The sequence below is a fragment of the Gobius niger genome, assembly GCF_951799975.1.
Source record: "Gobius niger genome assembly, chromosome: 19".
In the NCBI taxonomy this organism is placed as follows: Eukaryota; Metazoa; Chordata; class Actinopteri; order Gobiiformes; family Gobiidae; genus Gobius; species Gobius niger.
Genome location: NC_136870.1, coordinates 14,940,434 through 14,964,613, shown reverse-complemented (window position 1 = coordinate 14,964,613; position 24,180 = coordinate 14,940,434). Strand labels below are relative to the sequence as shown.

The following is a 24,180-nucleotide window of genomic DNA, read 5'->3' as shown; positions in this document are numbered from 1 at the left end:
AGTCGAAAAGGAAGTAGTGGAATTTATGGTCTGGTTAAATGAAGTATTGTATTTGTTTTGTTTTTTGTCTGATTTTTACACAAAACGGGATTTTATTTTTTTGATCACGTGGTGTTGGTCACGTGAGTCAACACGGAAGTGCAGACCGTCGGTGGCAAAGGGGCATCTGAAGTTGAGAAGTGTTTTACAAAGTTTACCTTAAGCTGCCTCGTGTTTTATAGTGTTTTTATGTGAAAAAAGAGTTGGACGGTCTGGAAGAGCGATGACAGGGATCCAAACCAGGAGCTAGTGTGGTGAGCTAATGTGCTGTTACTAAGCTCTTACTACCTATTACAATGAGACACTTGTTTTAATATGTTACCATTTAGCGCAGTGTTGGTCAGAAACTATTTCCCAAACTCTTTCGTAAAGAAAGTAAAGGGTGCTGGTGGCACTGACTGGTCTGTTTGCTAAAGAGAGTTGAGTTGACTGGCCTAAATCGGAAGGATTGAAAAGAAATACGCTACAGTCATGAACTTTTCTGACATTTTGAGGCTAATGGCATCCTCGTTTCTGCGCCTGACTGCTCTTACAAGGACCAAGATTGAAGTGTAATAGAATAGTAATTGTATGTAGCTTAAGTTGCTATAACAGTGTAATTACTGCAGTGATATTATTTGTATTTTCTTTCTTTCCCAAATTCGCCTCAGCATACTCATCTAGTCTCTTATTTATTGTCCTTTGCGTATGTTCTTTATTTATTTATTTTGAAACAATTGTAAATCTAAAATGTCATAATGTGTCACAATAATCTTGGTTGTCTTTTTCAGGACCAGATGAACTGCTCCACCCTGACTAAAGTGTGTCATGCCTGTGCCCACTATGGCAGAGCCTGCACTCGACCACCACAGGCGCTTCCAGGCTGCTGTGGACGTCATCCATAACCTCCCCAAAAATGGTAAATGTCCCGAGTCCTGGTCTGTGAGTGAAACTGAATGACTTAATAGAGTGAGCAGGATTAATGCAAATTACAATTGGAATCACGGTTCTATGAATCCTGGGTGACACGATCGGCCAGTACTTAGTGTTGCTGTGCGATCAGTAGGAATAAAATGCATGTCGGTCTATTGCACCTCACACGATTTGAACTAAACACATGTTCTTACTCTTATGTATGTGATGAAGATGCAAACTGTGTCTTGTTGTTCAGGAAGCTACCGGCCATCATATGCAGTAATGCTGCGCTTTTATAGTCTGTACAAGCAAGCTATGTGCGGACCATGCAAAGTGCCTCGTCCTGGCTTTTGGGATCCTGTAGGTCGATACAAATGGTTGGTTTTATAAGCTTCTGTTCTCGTGGTCCAGCCATAATATATATATATATAGTATATATACAAAAAAAGAAGCTAAAGTCAGCTTTTTACATGATGCTTGTGCAGGGATGCTTGGAATAAACTGGGTGAGATGAATAGCGAGAGTGCCATGGCAGCATACGTGGATGAGATGAAAAGCGTTGCTCAGGAGGTACTTAATGTGATATAATGGTCGCATTTCAGTGCACGAGACGAGAGTCAGCTCACTGTGGGTCGGCTGTTTCAGGTCATTGACACGATGCCCATGGATGAGAACACCGCTTCTCTCTTCCACCACTTTGAGCCGCTCTACCATGTGATCCATGATATGCCTCGACCTCCAGAGGCTCTGTTTGTGTTGCAAGAAGGTCATAACCTTTCAGCACTACAGCATAGCATGTTACCTATTAGTTACATGCTGTACAGTACATAAGGAATGTGCATGTTCTTTTTCCCTTTTCCTTCAGGTCTGATTGAGAAGAACAGAGCCAAAGAAGAGAGTGAAACTGTGCCTCTCATTGACAGTGTGTGCCATGGTAATGTTACTCAGCACATCTTTTCATTGAGCTTAGGTTAGTTGTAATAAAACTTTTTTTTAATAATAATGTTCAATTTTCTCATGAACTCATTAATTATTATACATCTGCCATTAAAAGCCACAAGCTGCATCTTTTACTTGTATTTTTACACTTAACTGTGCTTCTCTGTGCTGCACACACAGGCCTCTCTGAGACGTTGGTGCCGACCAGTGACTCTGAAAATGAGATTTTCTGTGACTCTGTGGACTCAGTAGAGCAGCTCAACATGAAGGTAACAAAATGTTGTAGAGGAAATCATCTTAAGTGTCACCGACTAAATGTCCCTCCACTCACAGGTCATAAACAGCCTCTGTGAGTGCCACTCACTGGGCCAGCCAGAGAAGCGAGCTGGCGGCAGACAGGCAGGGGCTGGACAAGGAGGAGAGGGCGGCAAGGATGAAAGGGGACCAATGAGGAACCGAGACAGTGGACGAGGAGCCTCCCACTGGAGGGAACGTAAGCTGGGACACTTCAGAGGGGTTTACTTTCTGTAGGTGAGCTTTCCTCATCTCAGGTCAGAAGGGTCTGTGTGCTCACAGGAAAGGGGCCATGCGTCTTGTAAATCAACATTTGTATCAAGGTTATTAATTTAAGGTTATTAAGCCAAACCAGCAATAACAACAGTTATACAGTACATATAATAGGAGACTTTTTTTTCAAACGCCTTCCCGAAACATCCTCAACTCTTACACAAACCTGTTTTGTAGGTGGAGTTTCTCAGGGCGGAGTGAGGCGCGCAGGCCCCGAAGGCGGCAGAGGCGCAGGAAATGGTGAAGGGAGAGGAGCAGGCAGGGGTGGAGGGGGGAACAGAGGAGGCGCCTGGGGTGTTCATGAGGCCCAGCTCCAGCAGCAGATTGTTCTGGCCTTGCACAGGTTGAGGGAGGACATGAGGAACGTGAGGCAGCGTCTGGAGGTCCTGGAGCGGCTGGCAGCCTCAAATGTAAGACACACATAATTCCTTCACTGGGATAATATTATCTACTTAAGTGTTGAACAACTGCTTCTGTCTCAGGCGCTGGGATCAGAGGAGCCTCCGTACATGCACTGTGAAGGCTGTATTTGTGAGGTAAGACAGAAATATTGTTATGCATGACAAATGTTCCTATAATTCACATTACACGATAAATATGTTGCAAAATCAGACTGCCCAGAAAACCCTGATTTGCAGTCAGAAGTTAGATTGTCCATGTTGTTGCATAAGAAAACGTTTAAAAAAACATATTTAAACATTGAAACAGAGAGAAATGCGAAGAAATAGCTCCGTTGTTTTAACACTTGATATAGTATTTTATGACAAATTCAAACCCAGAGATACTGTATATTAAAACTGTTTTAGTCTTGAATAGTGTATTTATCTGTGCTAGATTTTACGCTTGAATTTCCAGGGAATGCTCTCGATCCGCACTGCTCTTCTGGTTGGACAAACAATTAGGCCTGTGACAATAATTACAACTTCGACTTATTGCTCAATATATATAGAATCCACGATAATTTTTAGGGAATTTATGGAGAATGTATTGCAGCTCATGTGTTTAAGATATTAATGCATTTACAAAAAACTATCCTCATGAGTGTCACTATTATTAAATTGTCACTTTTATTAAATGTAATATTGAGTTTGTTGTGACTTTTATTCATAATTTATTGTTTGTGTTAGGAGAAGTGGTGGCCTTTCGACGTGTCCGGCCCGACGCTGCTGATCTTCCTGGTGTGGCCCTTCATGGCTCAGGGCCTGCTGTACCTGCTCAGCAAAGGCAATCGCAGAAAGAAGATATCTTTATAAAACGCTGCTTATGGTGTGTCTACACTCGGGACAATTTCCTCATCAGTAAAAGGAATGATTGATAACGAACAGTTGGTTTTGGACATTTACATTGCGGGTCACTGAATTAAAATAATGGGTCATTGCAATAACCGGCTTGATATGCCTAATAAGTCGTATGTGTCTGTGATTTGTCTGAATGTGATGCTATAGGTTTTTTCGAGAGCCAGATGTAGCATGACATTATTAGAACTACAGCAACATTTCAATACATTGTCCGGGTGCAATTATGTAGTGTTTGTGTGATATTTTATTGTGATATACTCTATGTCAACTTAATTCAGCAAAATACAAGGTTACGTTATTTTTCTTTGCCTTACATTCGTCTTTTTGATGCCAATTCTATGTCACACCAGTCACAAATACAGCAAACCTATGAAATAATTTTCCAACTCAATAATGATAATAATAATTTAATATTTATGTATAACATTTACATACATAGGTTAATTTCTCAAGGCTGTGTACAAAGGTTACAAAACAGGCCCATGCATAGGGCACAAAATTCAGACGATATACAGTTCAGCACGGACAGGAGAACGGGTCACTCACTGGGGCTTGCATTGGTGTTGCACAGAGATTGTATAAAGGAAAGAAAACTCATTTGGCGTGACTTAACATAGCTGCCTTGCTGTCCTTACCGTCCCTCGTAAGACACAGTTTAAGAACTGGCCCCAAACCTTTGGGCAGAGTGCTTCAGCAGAAAGGTGAACTCCACTGGGATTTTGATTTTAGGGTTCAGAGCAGAGGAGGATACTGTAGGCTGCAACAACACACTGAGAAATGGATCTGGTAATGGATATTTTTGGAAATACTTTTTGCTGCTACTTCTGCCATTTCATAAAATCAATTAAGATTGTATCGAAAACGTCTTGCACAATGTATAAATATAGAAGTAGGTCACATCTGTCTATACCTCACCTCCCAAATATTTCACATCATCGTGTGGAGCAGAGTGTGCCATTATGAACTTGAAGCTAGTCATACGGGTGGTATGTCACAAGCTCGAGCTAGACCAACAGAGTGCAGCCCATAACCCTCTGCTCAACAGCACGAGAGGCCGAGGTTCATGAGGGGCTGGACTCTCCTCTTACTCAGGTCTGTCCCATCATAAGAGGTAGCAAGTGTTCACTCTTTTCATTTGGCTTTTTTTTTTTAAGACAAGCATTCAGACCTGAAACTTAATGCATGTAGAGTAAAATTCAAAGGGATCTGTGCACACCAAGTCTATGAATGTGATGTGCATTTCATCACTGGCTGTGTTTCTTAGTGTTTAAAGGTGAAGCATAGAGAAGTGTTGCATTTGTAAAACGGCTCAGACCATCACTGTGTGGCGGCGCCAGCCTCGGCTCTGCTCTCGTGGCTTTGGGAGTCTTCTAAGGACCACGGAAGACCTGGAGGAGCTGTGATCTGGCCAAGGACAGATCCTACCGTTTACTTGAGGGATCTGCTGAAAAGACATTGTTGCAATAGCAGACCCCTGTGGTACTCCGCTCTCATTGACCCGTATGACTTCCACCTTTTCAGTGCTCCACCCTCTGGCTCTGTCCTCCAGCTCTAGAGTCATGGACAAGGCCCTGCTCCGCGGAGTGTGGGTTTTCTTTACGCGGAGAGGAACAGCCGGAGCCCAGTTGCGCGGCTGGGGCACATACAAACTGGAGGTGTAAACAGGAGGAATCCCAGAGCGAGGCGACCGGACCGGACCTCTCGCTCCTGCCTGGGACAGGTGCGTGTGCAGGGGAGCAGCGTTGGGTGGAGGCTGCAGGAGATGGAAACTGTGAGGACGAAGCAGTCTACGCTCTCTTCTCCCATCCGCAACGTGCCTCAGCTGTCTGTGAGCCATCAGCTGCGCTCCATCAGTCTGTTCAAACCTAACTTTACTTTCTCTTTTAGCCTCCTTTTTGTTGGAATCTTGCCCCTGAACTGTGCACTCACTACCCTCCTGTTGGACCTCACTCTTAGATCCAACGCCGTCTCTCTCTCCTTTGCGCTCTCTTCTCAAGTTGCTGGATTTTACAGGCTCGTGCTCCACGTTTTCTTCCGAGCTGCTTCCGGGAGGATGGTCATCGAGGGATATCTTGCGCTTGCGGGTCACAGCGGAGAGGGACTCCTTGGCATTAAGGTCTTTCTTGGAGCTTAAGGAAATCTGTGAAGCACATGTTTTTATCAAGCAAGTTTTTCAAAGGTTCTGGAGGATTACACCATAGGATTACCTTTAGTTTAAGTGAATCGATGGTGGAATCTAGAAAAGAACAACAAATGCAACATGTCAATTGAAAAACACACCGTTATATTCCATGTTGTGCCAGTAAATGTCACTTTCACAGTACAGAGTGTTATGGTAAACTATTGATACACACCACTTGTTATAAAGAGGAAAAAGAACATCTAGCAATTTGTTAGAAAATTAGGTGATTTAAATGTTTTAGTCTTCATTTTAACCAAAAGAACAACTGTTATACATAATACCAAGTTGATATTTCTTTTACTTCTTGCAGGGGCAGTGGTTAATGTCTATCAATAGTATTACATCCTAATGGTACCGTGTCCATTTTGTGGGAGAAAATGGTCAAAGTTCCCATAAGACTTCAGGACAGGACGACATTTAAATACAATAAAAACGACAACAGTCAGATGGAGCACAGAATCACACAACACAGAGGTCCTACCGCAGCGGTGTATCCACTTTTTCAGCTGCAGCGCACAGAAAAGGACAGAACCATTAAAAGAAACCACAGCTGTGCCGTTTTCTGCATACCACTGCGCCATGATGTCACACAGTACACACAGGTCACAGTCTCATCTCACTGGGCAGAGCTGTAAGGGCATGGCCTCACCTGGGCAGTCTCCTGGGCTCCCCATACGGCCGATATTGCACAGAAGATGGTCGATGTTGGGCACCGGCGGGGAGTCACGGTCCACCGCAGGAGCCTTCACAAAAAGAGAGAGAAGCTGTGACTTATTGTGAGCAAAATGAATAAGAAACAAGATCCTGAGGTCGTTAGATGTCAAATGTACCTTCTTTTTGTCCAGTGGTCCATCTGAGAAGAACCAGTCACACTGAAACACAAACAACATTTTTCAGTAAATTTATCTCAACAAGTGCAATTCTATTTGGTGCAACATTTTGTATGAAAATTAAGTGTCCTGTTTGGTTTTTGCATTGAGGTTGTTTCTTACGTGCAGGATCAGTGTTTCGATGATCTTGTAGCGGTCAGGCATGTGCGTCACCATGTCCATCATGTTATCCTCGGATGTCCTGACCAGAGTTGGTCCAAATACCAGGGCCAGGTTCCGGGGCTCCATCTGAAAGTATTTACACCTTCATTTAGTATGTCCACTGCAGTTCGGGTTCACAGAATGGTGTGGGAACACCACAGCACTTAACACGGTACGCCAAAGCTTTGACCTATCTAAGAATAGCAATTGATTATCTCACACATGTATTCTCTTTCATAAACATCCTTTACATAATCTCAATAAACATTATTACAGCTAAAGGGTCATTTACGAAGTGTTTGGTCATGTGCTAAAAAAGTAGCACATTTTATACTTACTTTATACTGATTATCTCGTTTACACATCAGACTTGTAACACATACATTTTTAAATTGTAAATTAGGTGCAACTTGTCCACAAATGGCTATATGCAATTTTCCTGCTTGCACTTGCTATTTAGCACCTTGTCTTGATAAATGACCACCAAAGTTTAAGTTTCCAAAGTTTAACCATGCACTGGGGCAATCAACAAAACAATGCATGCTGTTTGAAATCTTACCTTATTTTTCTCTGAATAATCAGCCACTTTTTTAAGGTGTTCTAATAAGAACTTAAGTGTGTGGTAGTAGTAATCCGGAAGGTCTTGGATCTAGAAAAAAAGAGTGAAATTAAACAAACTCTGAGGTACACAGGGCCTTGGCCGATGGGGAGGCAGGAAGGTAGAAAGAGACTGAGGAAAAAGAGAAACTGACCAGTTTCTTCATGGTCTGGAGTCTGTCGTCTGTATCTTCTATCCGGTTGGCTTCAATGAAGGCACTGTACTTGTCTTTGCATAGTGAGATAAATAAGAGACAGCATTCAGTGGACATCAGTTACAACACAAACAACAAAATGCTAATGTGATGCACGCTTGTGTTACACCAATCATGCCTTTGTTTTTGTGCCCCGAGTAAGGATTGGGGATTTTGATGTAGTGGTGAATGATTGTTATAGGTTAATTTCCTTTTCACTTAACTTTGTGTACTACTTAATGTGGTGTTGGCCTGTATTAATGTGGTAGTAGTGCACTAGCACTCATTTGATTGACATCACACCACTCTCTCTATATATGCTGAAGAAATTAATTTGAATCATCTACTTCACGTTGGCTCAACAGATGAGACATAGATTTGCATCTTGCGCTGTTCAAAGTATGTTTCCACCATGGGTGTAGATGTCAATGCAAGTCATTTCTAACACCTACCATCAGTAAACAGTGGCTCGGGAAGTTTTCGGAAGAATGATTTGAGCAGACTGCTGATGACGTTCAGGTCCTGCCATCTCTGAAACCAAGTGCAGAAAAACAAGAAGAGAACAGATTATGGTTAGATGTGTTTGACAGTATTATGTTGTATGTGTCTACATGCGTGTGCGTGTGTGTGGACACTACACAATGACAGTGTGAGACAAACTCTTTCACTTTATATTGTGTGTCTAATATGAAATGTAATTCTGCACTGTTCATAAAGAGAGATCATAAATGTGAAAATAAGCCCACCTCATCCCCAGTGTTGATGTCCAGCCCCTTATTGAGGTGCTCCTGCAGGCTGGACACAAGAGCATTGTTCCCTGGGACTCTGTAGACGCCTGTGTACTCTAGACCCATGGTCTCCACCGCTGCACAGCACATCTCCACAATCAGAGGCACAAACTGTGGAGCAGGAATAAGTGAATTAGAACTGTATTTTCTCTGTGTATTTGGACTCATCAGTAAACATGCGTGGTCCTAAGTATTAACACTGCAGTATGTAAAAGGGAACTTGCATATTATTTTTCATACAAATGGTAGATGTTACAGTAAATTATTATGCATTTGCTATGCCAAGGGCTGAAGGCTCACCTTATGGTCGATGGCAGGCTGGCAGTCCTCAAGCCGCACTCCGAAAGCCTTCGGACTACTGACCTTCTTATTCTTCTTCATAAGGTTGATGCCCCACGGAGCCTTGTTGTCATCTGTGCAGTGACACAAGAGCTCAGTGCAATGCTGACAACCTGCTACAGGACACCAAGGCCCGGCCCACCACACCCACGTGTGGTACAGAGGCCATGTCCACCTTACCTGATTTGGAGCCTCGGGTCACAGCGCTGTTGTCTGTCTTGGCCAGGAGCAAAGGTGGAACAATGCGATGACCTTTGGGGGAGGAGTCTTGCTTGTGACCTGTCAGACTGTACACATACATACACACACTGGTCAATCTCCTTCAAACTCCACATCAGTTGACTTACATACAGACTATATTGGAATTGTTCCTTCTTTAATTCATATATTATAAATCAAAATTATGCGGAATTTATTATAATAATAATAATGGCATTAATAATGGAAAATAGTTCTGACCTGTGTTTTCTGTAGTCATTAAGCTTCTTGTTGATCAGAGCTTGTCTGGAAAATCCAATCTCCTGAAACAGAAACATACAGTAACCATGAAATGCATTTCTACGTGTTACCTCAATACTGAATTATTATCGACTTAACAATTGGTAGCGGTGGTCATACCTGTATATTTTAACACACTATAATGTAGCCTAAATAACCTTTTTCAAATACCGTTGTCAGCACAGTGCACAGAAACTAGTTGAGAATCCACTTAATCACTTTTCTACTGTGCCACTTTGAGAGTGCAGAGCCATCCCAGGACAGTATTGGGGATGACGTGCACCAGTGTCTGTGGTACTGGTGTTTAAATGTAAATTGTACTCAAAGGTGCGTAAGCCTATAGTAGACTTAACTCGTGGAGCAAAGGCTGATCTTTCTGCAGCCTGGCTCACCTCACTGTCGCTCTTGCTGTTGTCTCGGATGGCTTTGATCCAGCTGAGCATGTCCTCGCGGTTCTCTGCCTGCAGGAGGTACTCGCAGAAGTCCTGTGTGGTGAGGCGCAGCACATGTTTGCGTTTGGTCTCGCTGTAGGCAATGTCAACCAGGCAGCCGCGGACGCTGATAGGAGAATGTTCCTCTTGTCCTGGAGCAGCCCCGGCCCCGTGAAGGACAGCTTCTCTCTTGTCTTTGTAGAGGAACAGCGAGTGTGAACGCAGCACAGAGAAAACGCGCTTCCACGGTCGAATGCCACTCCCCAACTTCTGCAAAAGGGATTAGAACACGTATAAGTATGTACATTTATAGTCCTTCAGTGAGTTATGTGAGGTACAATAGGTCGTACCTTTCCCTTCTCACTGAGGACCTGTTTGCAGTGCAGCCAGCCCTCTTTGCGGACGTTGCTGACTGCAGTGGTGCCCAGCTCGGAGGTGGAGTGGCGTTTGGCACGGGCTTCTTCCTGAGCTCGTAGGCTGTCCAGAGACTAGAAAAGCACAGTTTCAACCCACACATGCAACTAACCACACTGAAAACTTAAGCACGCAGCATTCACTCACCCCATCCAGGAAAAAGCTCTTGACTCTTTTAGGAAGCTTTCTACAAAATGAGTACAATTTGGTAAACTGTACATAATGTGACTACTTTAATAAATGAATAGTGAATAAGGGTCTTACGAGAAGACACGGCCTTCGTCCTTGAAGATGTTGAGGCCTTCATCGCAGGACTTTGATCTCTCAGTGGTGACTGCAAGGAGGTACGACGAGCGGCGATTTTTCATACTGGCTGAGCACCACAAACACAAGAATATGAGAGATAATAATACACTGGGACATTGAAGGTCACGCAACACAAAGCAGCATGTTTTCATTAGCTGGAAGGTTATACAAACAGTCACACTGTCTTTAAGTGTGTGATCAGGTGGGAGAGCGGGGTCCTACCTATGAACGGGATGGAGGATAAAGAGTCCAAGGCTTGCTGTGCCAGGCTGCCGTTGGCCCTGGGTTTCTGTCTAAGGATCACTTCCTGCTTCAGTGGCATGGACCGCTCCTCCTCTGCAGGGGTCAACATGGGGGAGGTAAGGGGCCTCTGAGATATTGACCCATCACTTTCTGAGGGACTCAAAAGGGTGCTTTTCCTTCTGAAGGGTGGGCTGTAGCTACTGTAGCCCACTTCACTAGTTCTCCCTGGAGTCTGGGGCTCTGCTACTTGCTGATCCCCCAAGTGACCTTCAGGAGGGGCAGCAGGCTCTGAATCTTTGAGGTGAGGGTGTGGGGGTGATACCAATACGGTGGCTTGTTTTAGCGTTTCCACAGAGCGACCATAGTTTTGCTCATACTCTGCATAGGCAGCTAACAAATTTTGGGAGCAGGCTCTACTTCTTGAATCTGGAACATCCCTGCCACCTCCCAACCAATAAGAGTCTTGAAAAGAGGCAGTCGCCATCTGATGATGGTGTTGTAAACTGTCTGAGTGGTGCAGCTCTGCAGAGCCAGGGAACACTCCCAGTGCAAGGCCCAGTCCGGCCAGCCGGTCTTGGGACACTCTGCGGCTGCGAGGGGACAAGTGTTCGGCAGCCTGCGCCTGGCTATAGTACCAGTCTGACAGGGCCTGTTGGCACAGGGCCTCAGCTCGTGCAGAGGCCGGCAGGCTACTTTTTCGAGGGGGTGGAAGTGTGGCTGAGGCAATGGCCGCGTTGTGGTTATTAAAGTGAAAATCCAACGCTCTGAGCGCTGAAGAAGAGCGGGCCCTGTTGGTGCTTGGCAAAGGGTCTGGACTGGGGTGAGAGTTGTCCAGGGCAGAGCAGTTGTCCAGTTTGCCGAGGGGGCGGGGCCAGGAGCAGGTGTCACACGGAGGTGGAGGCCCTGGCAGGTTGCGCGCCTCTTTGCTGGGTGGATGATCTCTCCTGAGGTAGGCTTCCTGGGAACATGCCTGAAGAGGGACAGCAGTGTTATCCACTGATAAAATACAACACATCATGTAACTATCTACTGTACTGCGAGTGTGCATTGCACTACGAGAAAGAGAGAGCGGCAAAAATGACACTTACTAGCTGTAGCACGTCCTGGTCTTTGGGGACAATGGACAGCTCCAGAACACTCTCACTGCAACAGAAACATCTCAGTGACTTTTTCACTTCAAAAACATAAATAAAAATGTTACAATGACAGTAAGGATTTCTTAATTGTAGACTTGTAGATAACAGTTTATTTTTAATGTAAATTCAGCATGTATACATATTTGTATCTAACTGTATAAATCACAAACAACACAGTAAAGATATGGTTCAAAAGCCTTTATAGTAATTGTAAACAGTTGCCTTTTATAGCTTTTATTGTGATTCCATTTATTAGAAGTAAATGCCATGTGTTCCATAGATTTTTATTTCACCCACATTTCACTCGGTGGGTTGATTACCTGTTCTGGATGAGTGCAATGACTTGGGAGTAGGTTTTGCCCAAAATGCTCTCCCCATTGACTTTAACCAGACGGTCCCCTAAAAGCACACAAATGTAAACGCTCTGAATGTTACACCAGTTCAAAGTAGCATAATCTTAATCAGTCTTTATACCTGTGCACAGTCCAGCCACATGAGCTGGGCCATTCTCTCGAACACTCTTCACGAAGATGGTGTCCACAGGATCCAGGCGCGAGTGTACACATGCTGCACGATAAATCATTATTATTTATATCATTCATTCATCCTTCTTCATGCTGAATGTGACACTCACCTTTCCCAGATGTGTTCCCGTTCTCTTTGTCCTGTTAAGACAGACGGTAAATTACATTATAGGACTATATTTCTTTACCTCTATTTAACCAGGAAACTCTTACTGAAAAATACAGCTAATTTTACATTCCAGTTTGGGACAGTGTGTACCTTGAGAGAGTGGAGGGATGAGTCTGGTGGGTAGACAATAAAATGGCGCAGCGTGAAGCCGAAGCCCTGAGAGTTTTTCTGGAGCACGACGGTCCTGGGTCCCCGCCATGAAATCCCCTCTACTTCGCCTGATGACAAAGGACGCCGCTTATTCCTATTGGGCAACGTACAGCCATCCTTCTCCCCCTTAACCTGTGTGGGAACAAAAGTACAAGAAAAGGGAAATGGGTGTGGGCCTGATACTGGAATTCCACTTATTCCAACCGTTTTTCCACATGTGTTTTCCCTAAACTAAAGCGCATCATCTGGAACAATTATTAACATAAGAAACAATAAAGAAGTTAAAAATAGGAAACAAATTCATAACAATGGAAAGAATGGCTCATGGCCAGCATTTATGAGTGTGCACTGGTTTGAGCAGGAACACTTTAAAAGAACAAGCCAAAAACATATCTCTGTTTGTTTGTTAATGCACAGCTCTTATGGCAAAGAAAATATGTGTTTTGAGCTTTAAGATAAGCTGAGCGGTATAGTTCACAATGCAAACACAGACCTTTACATGCAGAGTCACAAAATAACAGGAAGTGTGTTCGTGGAGACAGGAAGTGTAGGGCCCTGCCCATTAAGGACAGCTCGGAGGGTAGTTCTAAAAGCTTCAGTTTCCTCTGCTCCTGGTCATGTGTGATGCACTCAGAAAAACAAACGCTTATGGAAGTGCCACTATAAAAGAAACACACCAGCAAGCGTCGGGGCTTCCAGCTCCTCCACTGCTAATATTCTGCTGTGGCAAGGTCTTCTCTCAAGAACAGATTGACTAGCATCAGTAAATCTGGATCACTGGAAGTGAATGCAGATCTATCACAGATATGCTGAGAGCAACCCTTTAAGAGAGTGCCCCATTAAAAAGGAAAGAAAATGTCAAAGGTGCAATACATCAGCTTAATACCAGACAGCCCCAAATGAAATGTGTATTTATTTGCTTAATTATCTAGTTATTTTATTTGCTTAAGTTGCGTGCTGTATGTGACTATGTTGTGCTCAGTGAGTGATATTGAAACAAACAGTTATGGCATAGGACACAAAAGCTGTGACAGACAAGTATTGTTAGCCCCTAACTCACCCCAGCCATGCGATGGCGCCGTAAGAGTCTGCGGGACCCGTGCAGTGGTGACATTAAGGGGGCAGGCTCAGCCTGTGGTGAAGCTCTCAGAGCAGCAAGCCAAATGCAGCGAGGCTCAGCAGCACTGCAGTCTACTCCCACTGAGCACTGAAAACTCCACTGCTGTCCCACAGGAGATGGGGACACGTCACCCCCCAGCATGGCACCTGCTCGCTCACCGCAGCCTGGGCAGGTGCACCTACCTCTCCATCTGCATGCTCAAGTCGCCTTGTGCATGTGCTGCGTCCAAGGATGTATCATAATAAAACAGTGCCATGGCTAATGCAATTCTTGAGTGTTAATTCTTTTTCTTTTTAGCTCAGATCAGCCTCATGCTCGAATAATGAAGTCTGTTATCATCTGAAGCTTCAACGTTATCTCCTTATCCCCTGAAGGCTCTGGAAGTTATCATCTCTTTCTGTCTCAAAGTTCTATTGTGAAGACCAGCCATAAACTTAAATAAGAGAACAGCTTTTCAGGTCTAAAGTTCTTCAGGCTAATCATTTCTAAAAACCTGTGAGGTTTTGCTGAGCTGACACACAGCGATGCGTTGTTAAAGTTCTTCCAAAGTGATCCATGCTTCAGGAAGAGCCATGTTTTCTCCAGTCCAGCGGTTGGTCAGTTCTTTGCATCTCAGTCTTCACACACCTTTGGCAAGAGTCAGTGACGCTGCTCCAATCTCAGACTGCTGCGCTTTGCTCTGGATTGGCAAAAAAAACATCCCGGTGCGGCTCCGGTAATGTAGCAGAGAAGGCTTTTGCGCTCTCGGATCTAGTTGCTGACATTTCCTTCTCTCCTCAGCTTCTTTCGTGGCTTCCATTCCTCACTCTGGTCTGTTGCACAAAGCAGCGCCTGTCACCTCCATTTACACTCAGCGAGTTGGCACGGCTGAGGGAGCATCTACTCTGCTACCACACATCTCTCAGCCCTTGGTACATCATTAAGCCCAAACACACACAGACAAAAAATGAATCCAATAATAATCAAGTAAATGTTGTTAATCTGTCCGTTCCCGGCAAATAAAACACAACTGCTCTACTCTGCGACTGCACACGTTCTGACTGCATGTACCAGGGCATGGATGTTGTGTTGGGGTAAAAATAAGTGCAGTGACTCACATCTCTTCTGCCCTGATTCTTCCTTCTCTCAGTGCCTGCGCTCAGGGCCACCACATGTCCACTACGGTTTATAACAACCTGCATTTAGCATGAACATGAACCTGCATCTGGATTTACTGCAGCATCAAGCCTTTTCAGAGAGACTCCAGGTATCAGCAAGAATTCCATGTGGGAAAGACTTATAGGTGGTATAACAGGATATGGTATCTGCTGATGTTTCGCCGTGGTTTACGGTGAAATATGGATGGAATTGCTGGGCTTATCCACACAAAAACAAAAACTGGCCCAAAGATCAATGTCCTGAGCAAACATAAGCTTAAGCCAGTTCATAGTGTAGTCAAGATGTGATGATAACATTCAAAAGCCAACTTCCCCCTCACAAATATAGATCATTACACAGTTATCGTCCATTGTTTCCTCCAAACTCCAAACAAGATGCCGACACAGAACGTGATCTAGATTAAAAAGCACCATATAGAAAGCGGTGATTAACCAAAATTCACACTGCGATTGATTCACACTCCATATGGTTCATTTTCAGGTTTGATTGTGGGAAGAAACCGTAGCACAAATCAACCTCGAGCTCACCTATAACTCAAGCCACTGAGCCCATAATCTGAGGAAGTCAAACCATTCGTATAAGCACATAGTAAAACATGAACCATTCAGCCGTCAAATGTGACAGTTAAGTGTATACCGGAGCTGAGAGACACTGAGGACCTATTTTTAGTCAGCTGTGAAGATGGAGCTAAAAATATGCACAGCCTGAGTGCATTCTGCTACGCTCTGATGAACAGCAATGAGTCCAAATCTTCTCTCTTGGCAAAGATGAGTCTGAGCAAAAGCAGAGAAACTAAACAACTAACCGGCTCAAGAACATGCTCCACTTCACAGAATTATCGTACGTCACAGCTATGCAATATGTGCTCAAACAGCCATGTTAGCCACTCAGAACCAAGCGTGATAATGTGGCACAAAGGGATACAATTATTACATGACCCTTGCTCCACGGATAAATGCTTGAAAGGAGATGTGCAGGGGAGCTGGAGATCATTGAAATACTTTTAAAACTCAGTTATAAGTCACTAGTCACACATTTTACTGGTGACTTATGACTGTCAGCCCTGTGAGGCAACATTGGGCGATACAAAAACACTTGATTTGATTTGACAAAAGCAGAGTGAGTACTTGGGGGTGGTCTGGTCCGTGTGGTTGAGCAGAGTGGAAGCCACATTCAGCTACAGAAATGAAAAAATTGAGAAGGTGGTCGAGCATGCAAAGTGTAAAATAAATCCAGGCCATGCATTTTTATTGTTTTGGAACTGCTCAACTCTCACTCAAAATACTGTGACTACAACAATGCAGCAATACTCTGGCATGCCACCAGCTACCTGTCAGGGCCACAGGGAAGAGTAAGAGCACCAGACCTGACTCTCACAAGTCCACAGGTGACACTTGAGCGCTCTCCTCACTCCAGTGCCACCTGTAAACACAACGCTTTCATCAAACATGGTCCTCTCAGAGCGCCAGTGGGCGAATGAGAGATGTGCAGATAGCAACGCAGGAGGCACTAGTGCCCACAATGGTCATTCTGTGAGGAGCGTGTGGGCTGCAGTTTGGAGGTCCGTGCATTCCAGTCTGGATTCTCATTGTGTGCGAGCCCAGTGCCCACTCAGCCGCGCCCCTCTGCCACCACAGAACACTGAGTCTGTGTGCCATGGAGTCTTCCCCTGGTGAGAGGAATGTGTCCATCATTCTGTGGGCTGCTCCGGGGCACGCCTTTCCCACTGAACTATGTGACTTTGAGTGAAAGTGTCGATTGAAGAAAGCGATTAAAAATATTTTCAAAAAAGGAACATTAAATCCAGTGCCCCAATACACCAGTTTATGGCCAAAAAAACATCACGCCCTTTATAACGCGCAGATAAACAGATGCTCAACAGCATAAACAAGTCAAAGCAGAAGAAGCGTATTCGACCATGTGCGCGCGCGCTTTAACGGACTTACTTCAGAGACAGGTGGAATCCCAACAAGACAAAAGACAACTCCATTCATTTGATTCGAAGCTGTAGAGCGCACACACACAAGCCTTTCAAATGCACCGGAGCATCGTCCCAAAGCTGGATGTCCCAACACCGCTGCAGAGGTTCGCACCGACCGCTTTGCGCCGCGACGTCCTCCGTTCGCAACGTGCCGCGTCAATGCGCGCGGTGCCGTCTTGACAGCGTAGTGACGATTCAATTCAAGAAGAAGAAGAAGAAAAAAAGAAAAAAGCACGTGCCCCAGACGGTTTCAAGATGTACGGAACTGATTTAGTAATATGATGAATTTACACAGCGGAGATCAAATTAATCCTTTAACTGCTGAAACAGAATCTGGCGACTTCCCCAAGCACAGCCGTGCAGTGCGGGGACACGTGCACCCGCAGATCATCAGTCACAGTACTTTTGCACAATATTGCTGTCTAACTTTAGGCCAGAAGGTTATTGAATTATAGCCTTGGCAACTACACATACAAAAATCCCTGCATGTGGGATTTATTTGATAGTATCAGAGCCAGTAGTGTGAAAATGTGGCTACAAGGGTATAACATTCTTAAAGCCCACATTGACCCTGCCCCTGTGGAGATGGGCAGAGGAGTTGTAGCCTAGATCACTAAAATACTCAAGAAGAGAACTACTGAAAAATTTCCGCTCCATCACTTCAGCGCGCCGAAACGCGCACTCAGTGTTCACACAAAGGTATCAGCGACAGAGAGTGTACAGGCAGTCCCTACAGTCCACCGCTCAGCACTTCACTGCCACAGATCCAACAAAATAGGCTAGTAGTCACGTGACCTGCATGTTTTTGGGAGAGGACAAGTGTAACGACTCCCAGACAATAGAATATTCAGCCCCACCACTCAGCCCTTTACTGCGCATAAATTAAATTAATCTGCTGTGATCCCACTGCAGGGGGCACCCCATCACTCTCCCAATCCTCCGTGCACCGAGTGACCTGCCATCAGAATCTCACAAAGCTTTTTTGTTGATGTGTCCTGACATCTGTCTGAAGTCCTGGAAGCACGAGTAGAACCTGCTTGAGATCCTGTTCATGTTTGGTACTGTTGTGTTGTGTTGTGTTGTGTTGTGTTGTGTTGTGTTGTGTTGTTGCTTGTTTCTTTTGTTTTCATCTATGGGGATGCGTCGATGATTGGTAGTCTATGCTGTGTACATTTATAAACCCCACGGGCCTGAGCTGAGGTCTTGCCTGTGAGGATGAAATCTTTGATTTTGGGATTTAAAGTCTTAAACATCTGTCAGCTCTACCAGGGAGGGCCTTTGCCGAATGCCTGTGGGGGAGGCCACATTCACCCTTCTGTCTATTTACGGCAGTACGAGATTTTCCTAATCCATGTAATCTGCTGTGGCCTGCAGAGACGCAATCGGACACCAGAGGGAGCTGCACAAACCAGTGTTTATGCTATATTAAATACATGCTCATCCTTATCCTTGATTTAACCATACTTTCTCTGGTGTCTGGGACCATGTTAGCGATCACTTTTTATTTGGCCTGTTCTATTGTTTGTAGCCTTTATTGTACCTATAGGGATATTTATCCTCTTCATTTGACCCGTCCCACAGCCAGTGCCCCAGGGTAACCTGTCAGGAGCAGTGGGCAATGTCTGGGGCTCATCTACCGATCTTGAGCAAGGATGGTCAGAAGGGATCCCTCTGAGACATGGGGAAAACATTCAACCTCCAGCCCCACCAACCCAGCCGTCAAATCCAGGTCTCTACTGCTGTAAGGCGTGTGTGCTAACCACTAGAATGAGCTATTCAGATGAGCTCTTCAAAGTCAGTGACAGAGGCACGACCCGGGTGCAGAGTCTGGCCCATAACTCTCTCTCAGGACGGTGCTGTTTGTCCTGTTCAGCCCCAGCGCTGTCCCCAGAGTGTTACACAACTGTCCACATGTGCACAGCTCTACTCTAAAGGAGCAATGTACTCACAATCTCACACCAAGCGAGACCGAGGCGACACTGTCCTATTTAAAGCTCCAACAAGCAGAGCAGAAAATGGCACATACATCTCTGTGGAGCTGCACATGGGGCCTGTGAAGATGATGTCACACACAAAACCCACAGTGATTGGCCAAGTACTTCTGAAAGCCAGAGAAGGTACAATCTACTATTTCCAGCAAAAGCCAGGGGAAACCTGATCAACGCAGAAACAAAAAGAAAGCCCAATCCTGTCAGACCTTGGAAGATAAGCAGGGAAGGGCCTGGCTGGAGACCGTTTGGGAACACCAGGAAGTCTGGGGCGAATGTAGTGTGTGACTGGTAGCCTTGCTTCCGTCAGTCTACCCCAGGGCAGCTGTGGCAACAATAGTAGCTTACCACCACCAAGCATAGAGTGAATGAATAATGCAATGTGAAGCGTCTTTTAGTGTCCAGAAAAAGCGCTATATAAAACCAATGCATTCTTCTTCTTATCATTGTTATTATTATTATTAAGAATAGAAAGAGGATCTCTCTCCTTTATAACATGCTCAGTGACAGACTCAGTGAACACAGTCGTTCAGCTCGATAGCAGACTGATCCAGAGCTCTCATAGAGGGGCACAGTCAATGCTAAAGTTGTGACAAAAGAAGAACCAGCAGAGCCATGGCACTGCTCAACTGCAGCTGGGCTATAGACACACACCCTCTCCATGTTGTTCAGGCCTTACATGTGGAGATAATGACAACAGCCGTCTTCCTTTGTACAACAGAAAATGAAATAGACAACGAATACAGAGACTTCATGGACCTTTTTCAATGGGGCCTGCTCTTCTTGTAACTTTGAATAGAATATTTCGACCAGACAAAGTGTTACAAGCAACCAATATATTATCAATTGTTTTGTCTAAACAGTAACAAAATATCCATTTGCAAAAACTTAAATTCCAAATGTATAGCCTACATATTTGTTTCTTTTGGAATCTAAAATAAAATTTGGTGTGAATATTAAAAACAAATATTTTTTTTTCCAATTTAGTCTAATATTGACCCTGTTGAAATTATATTACTGCAAAGTTTATTCCAATTGTGCAAATATATGTTTTTTTGTCCATATTAACATACTTACTTACTCAGTATTACATATTACTGAAGGTCACTTATTTTGAGAATAAACCCAGAAGTTCCCATTGACTTCAACACACTTTGTTCAACTTCTGACCATTTTTTATTGTACAAGATGTTCTAAGGTTCTCTCTGGAAAGGTTTCGACAAACACTTCAGTGTCTGGATTACAATCGGCCCTAACAGGTGCTCGTATGTCCCTGCCAAAAGTGAGCGGATGATTTCACTCTTCAGTAAATAAACACAGACACAAACCGATCACTGAAGAGTCAGTGCAGGCTCGAGGCGACAGATAGAGCAGAGGGGATCCAGCTGATGAATGGGGGTGAATGGACACAATGGGGGACAGGGAGAACAGGGGAGGGAGAGAAACACATGGGAGAAATGAAAAAGCGGGGTACAATGGGGCAGAGCCAGCGTATATTAAACAGGGAGAAATCTGTGTGCATAATGGTGTCTCTAAAGCGTACCCCCCCCCCCCCCCCCTTCTTTCCATGTGTGGCAGGATATCCTCTCATTCACCAGCTTCACCACAGCGGACCCTTAGCCTCGCATAGGCTATACAACCCACTGCTTTTCTGATTCTCAACTACTGACCACAAAGTCTACTTTGGGTTCATCTACACAGCACAAGCTTTGTCCAGCAGGGCCCACATCTGACCTGTGTCCCGTCCCCTCAGCACTGTGTGGACTCTGTGATGTGTGTGAGAGAGTCACCTGCTTCATGATGCTCAGGACCTCTGCATGGCTCCACAGCCCAGCGCGGCCCGTGCTGTATTCCCTGTGCTGTCCTGTGTTGTTGGGCTCTTCTCGTTGTGATGCCGTGCTCGTGTTGAGCTCATGTGCTGTCTGAATGTGAGCTTGCTCTAATCTCCTCTGCGGGCTGTACTCGGCATTAGAGCTGGAGAGGAGGGAGGATCAGAGCTGGTCATGTGACCTGCTGTAGTACAATCAGCAGCTGTCGTTTCCACACACTGAGCCCACAGCCTCCATAGCCTCCCTCTTCCCCACCTCTCCAAACCTATAGCATCAGACTCTGACTTTGCTCCTGAAGTAGACATTGTTCTGTTGTGTGGAGGAGACACACCAGCACACTGGATCAAGTGTTAAGTATTATCCTTAAAAGGGAGCTATAAGCTATTCAAAGGTCTCAGTCACATGATGCTTTCTTGTTGTGGATGCCATTTTTACCACGTTTGATCTAAAAACATGGTTTATTTACTGTGACCGGGCTCGCCTCTCCCCAGAGATCTGACTCGTAGTTTTTCTGGGCGTGGGGCATCGCCACCTCGTCCCCATGGAGTTTTTTTCTTTAGCCAAACATGAGATTTAAATACTTCCAAATACTGTTGGTCTGGCTGATCATTAGGCGCACATTTGGTATTGTCACAACAATTGTTTACGTGTTCTCCTGCAGTTGCTAAGTGTAATACATCACACATGTCCTGTAATGTTCTGCTGTGTGGCTTTCAATTGTTCCAATCAACAGTCCCAGTCAGACAAATAGTAGAATCAAACCATAGTGGAAGAACTTAGATGAGTTTGTGTTCTCCCTCACAGCTTTAGTTTGTTTCTTCCAAATGGAAAAATAGTTTGATGGATCAAGTGCAGGTAGAATGGAATTTGGAACCGTGTATGTCCATTGGGTCAGACCATCCATCTGCTGCATTGAGTGGCTTCCCCTGGGACAGTGAGAGAAAGTATGGTCCTGTAGTTCATAGGCCTGTACAATGAGGGGCAGGGTCACAGAGCTGGACGCGGGCAGAGTTAGCTCTTCCTGTTGTTTTGGCTCCACAGGATGTCCTTTTCCTCATTCCTTCAGGATGAATTTCTCACCTCAAGTACAGTTAAATGTTAAAACCATAAAATAAATAATGCATGCCAGATCTAGACATATAATTCAGCACTGTGTGACAAAGTGTGACAAAAAAAAAAAATCACATCCAAGTAACATCGGTTAGTATCGTGTTTTTGACCTTGACATGTTTTTTATGATTTTTATACTATTCTTTTCAAAATAATAGATACAGTCGTACCACTGTGAGCAGCCTCCAACTACAACAGTATGTCTGTGTGTCAGTAAACACCCGGCATTACTTGTTTAAATCATTGGCTTAAAGAATCAGAACAATTTATTTATTATCACATTAAAAAAATAATCCTATCCAGATGCTTTAATAAACTCTTCAGTGGATCTACATATTTTGAAACACATTGTAGGAGGCGTTACAATAACTATAAGTCAGTATCATCACTAACATCGTGCTGCTGGTTGAATGTATTGTGGGGAACCAGGTGAGTGGAGATGCCTTCCTCCAGCACTGTCATTGCATCCTGACTCCATAATACATCCACACTCTCCTGCAAACCATAGTTTAGTTATACATTAGTACTATCTACCTTTATATTCATACACTTTTTTAACACCAAATAGCTAGCTTTTTTGTATCAGTTAATATTAGGACGTATTCAGTGTTTTGATTATGAAATGAATACATGTCATAACTGTGTGTGCATGTTGCACAAAAAGATATAAATCTCAAGCTGTTTCATATTGAATTGCCATGTTTAACAATGTTTTACATATTGTAACATGTTGTCAGGTATGATTCCCAGCCCAAGTACAAAGTAGATATGGAGATAAATTATAAAATAGTGCCCTGACAGAAAGTAGGCAGATACAGAGATATTTGAGAGTGAGAGGGTCTGACCTGAGAACCCAGCAGCAGTTCGTCCTGCGTAGAGCCCAGAGCCCTGAACAGCTGGTACTTCTGAAACAGACTGTGTAGACATATGTTAACATGAGTATAATATTCATGAAGTCCCATATCTATCCGTAGAAAGGCCGTGTTTAAACCTAAGATCAGTCTTCTATCTACCGGGGTGTGGCAGGTTGAACACATAGTTACTGTATAGAAGCTGATACCCACCTTTCACTGATGAATCGGATCAGTTTCTCTGCATCCTCAGTATTCAGCAGTGGTTTCAAACTGTCGTTGGTCGGGGTCAGTGCAGGGGGGCATTGACAGGCTATTGCCAATGATTTGGCGAATTCTAGAACATTGTTGACAAAGTCCGTGTTCTTGTCTATTAAATACAACACAGCATTAGATGTTGTTTTTTACTTCTGAGTGAACGCTGATCGACATGTTTTATAATAACACTGAGATCAAACAATATTCGAGAGATGGTTTATGTTCATTAAATAACAACATGCCTCTGAAATTATCTAAACCATTGGGATGTTGGGGCTACACAGTCTCGGAGGCAGAGAGGAAGCCTGTCTGACCTGTGATGTTGTGGAGCAGTGTGTGCAGCACTGCCATGGTGAAGGAGGTCTGGAGAGGGCTGAGGTGAGCATCCCGGGACCAGATCAGTCCTTGCAGGTAGTAGTGCAGCAGGGCAGCCTCTCTCATGCACAAGTGGGGACTGGTCAGGCCAAGCTGCTCTGACAGCAGTCTGAGGAGAGACAGAACAAACATCAGTTTGGGTTTCTAATAGGAACCAAAAAACACACACACAAAAGAAAAAAACACATTCTCAGATAGTTTAACACAGAGAGAGACCGACAGGAGACACTCACACCTGCATCTCCTCCTCGCTCTTTCCCAACGCGCCTTCAAGCTGTTCGAGCGACATCACGTCCCACTGGAGACACGAGACGGCCTCCTCTTTCTAGATAATAAAACAAAAGTTAGATAAAATAAATACGAGGTTTACCAAGAGCAGAGGAAATTAAACAGCTTACAGTTCTTGTGTCGACGTCATTTAGTTTCTCTTTTGCAGCACGCCTCCGTTCACCGGACATACCGAGGCTGCTGCTGCCTTGTGTACTGGTTGTCATGACAACAGGCTCCGGGTTGCTTTTCCCCACGCGGACGCGGATGGAAGAAGCGCTGCCACCCTATTTTTAGCGGTCACATAGGGACCTCTTGTGGAAGTCAATGGTATAGCCACTCTTATGTGGCTATTGATTTCATAATAAGGGACTTGTAAGTAGGATGTTTTCTTTTCCACAATTTGTGCGCGTGTTAATTCTACGTGTGTGGAAAAATTACTCATTGTATTAGGCCTAAGTCTTAAAGCACATTAGGCCTACACATTAAACAGCCACAGTATTA

At 44.4% G+C, this 24,180-nt stretch overlaps 3 protein-coding genes across 8 annotated transcripts; 1 reads left to right on the top strand and 2 right to left on the bottom strand.

Moving 5' to 3' along the window:
* Positions 1–125: 125 nt before the first annotated feature.
* acbd4 (acyl-CoA binding domain containing 4) lies at positions 126–4,022 on the top strand. Of its 3 annotated transcripts, XM_079577772.1 has the most exons (11): positions 126–293; positions 810–937; positions 1,190–1,310; positions 1,419–1,503; positions 1,579–1,699; positions 1,799–1,867; positions 2,053–2,141; positions 2,206–2,365; positions 2,617–2,849; positions 2,922–2,975; positions 3,567–4,016. In XM_079577772.1, the coding sequence occupies exons 2-11, from the start codon at positions 847–849 to the stop codon at positions 3,690–3,692; spliced, it is 1,149 nt and encodes a 382-aa protein (XP_079433898.1). In that variant the 5' UTR covers positions 126–293; positions 810–846; the 3' UTR covers positions 3,693–4,016. The 3 variants fall into 3 exon arrangements, with proteins under 3 accessions (XP_079433898.1, XP_079433900.1, XP_079433899.1); XM_079577774.1 differs by lacking the exon at positions 126–293 and having other exon boundaries at positions 815–937; positions 3,567–4,022; XM_079577773.1 differs by lacking the exons at positions 126–293; positions 810–937 and adding an exon at positions 949–1,097 and having other exon boundaries at positions 3,567–4,018.
* Positions 4,023–4,761: 739 nt separating this feature from the next.
* On the bottom strand, positions 4,762–20,957 carry arhgap23b (Rho GTPase activating protein 23b). 4 transcript variants are annotated; one of them, XM_079577770.1, is made up of 24 exons: positions 13,800–14,145; positions 12,680–12,871; positions 12,531–12,561; positions 12,371–12,463; positions 12,217–12,295; positions 11,849–11,903; positions 10,740–11,730; positions 10,476–10,584; positions 10,359–10,398; positions 10,148–10,285; positions 9,759–10,067; positions 9,328–9,389; positions 9,049–9,155; positions 8,830–8,942; positions 8,488–8,640; positions 8,194–8,272; positions 7,703–7,776; positions 7,510–7,599; positions 6,912–7,037; positions 6,750–6,791; positions 6,569–6,662; positions 6,401–6,425; positions 5,945–5,973; positions 5,738–5,877 (listed from the first exon to the last, which is right to left on the bottom strand). In XM_079577770.1, exons 1-23 carry the CDS (start codon positions 13,998–14,000, stop codon positions 5,952–5,954), a joined length of 3,225 nt encoding a protein of 1,074 aa, XP_079433896.1. In that variant the 5' UTR covers positions 14,001–14,145; the 3' UTR covers positions 5,738–5,877; positions 5,945–5,951. The 4 variants fall into 4 exon arrangements, with proteins under 4 accessions (XP_079433895.1, XP_079433894.1, XP_079433893.1 ...); XM_079577769.1 differs by lacking the exons at positions 6,401–6,425; positions 13,800–14,145 and adding an exon at positions 20,777–20,957 and having other exon boundaries at positions 4,762–5,877; XM_079577768.1 differs by lacking the exons at positions 6,401–6,425; positions 13,800–14,145 and adding an exon at positions 16,964–17,169 and having other exon boundaries at positions 4,762–5,877.
* A 1,273-nt stretch (positions 20,958–22,230) lies between these two features.
* On the bottom strand, positions 22,231–23,896 carry cabcoco1 (ciliary associated calcium binding coiled-coil 1). The gene is made up of 6 exons (XM_079577788.1): positions 23,808–23,896; positions 23,643–23,734; positions 23,349–23,518; positions 22,990–23,146; positions 22,771–22,840; positions 22,231–22,420 (listed from the first exon to the last, which is right to left on the bottom strand). Exons 1-6 carry the CDS (start codon positions 23,865–23,867, stop codon positions 22,295–22,297), a joined length of 675 nt encoding a protein of 224 aa, XP_079433914.1. The 5' UTR covers positions 23,868–23,896; the 3' UTR covers positions 22,231–22,294.
* Between the last annotated feature and the right edge of the window lie 284 nt (positions 23,897–24,180).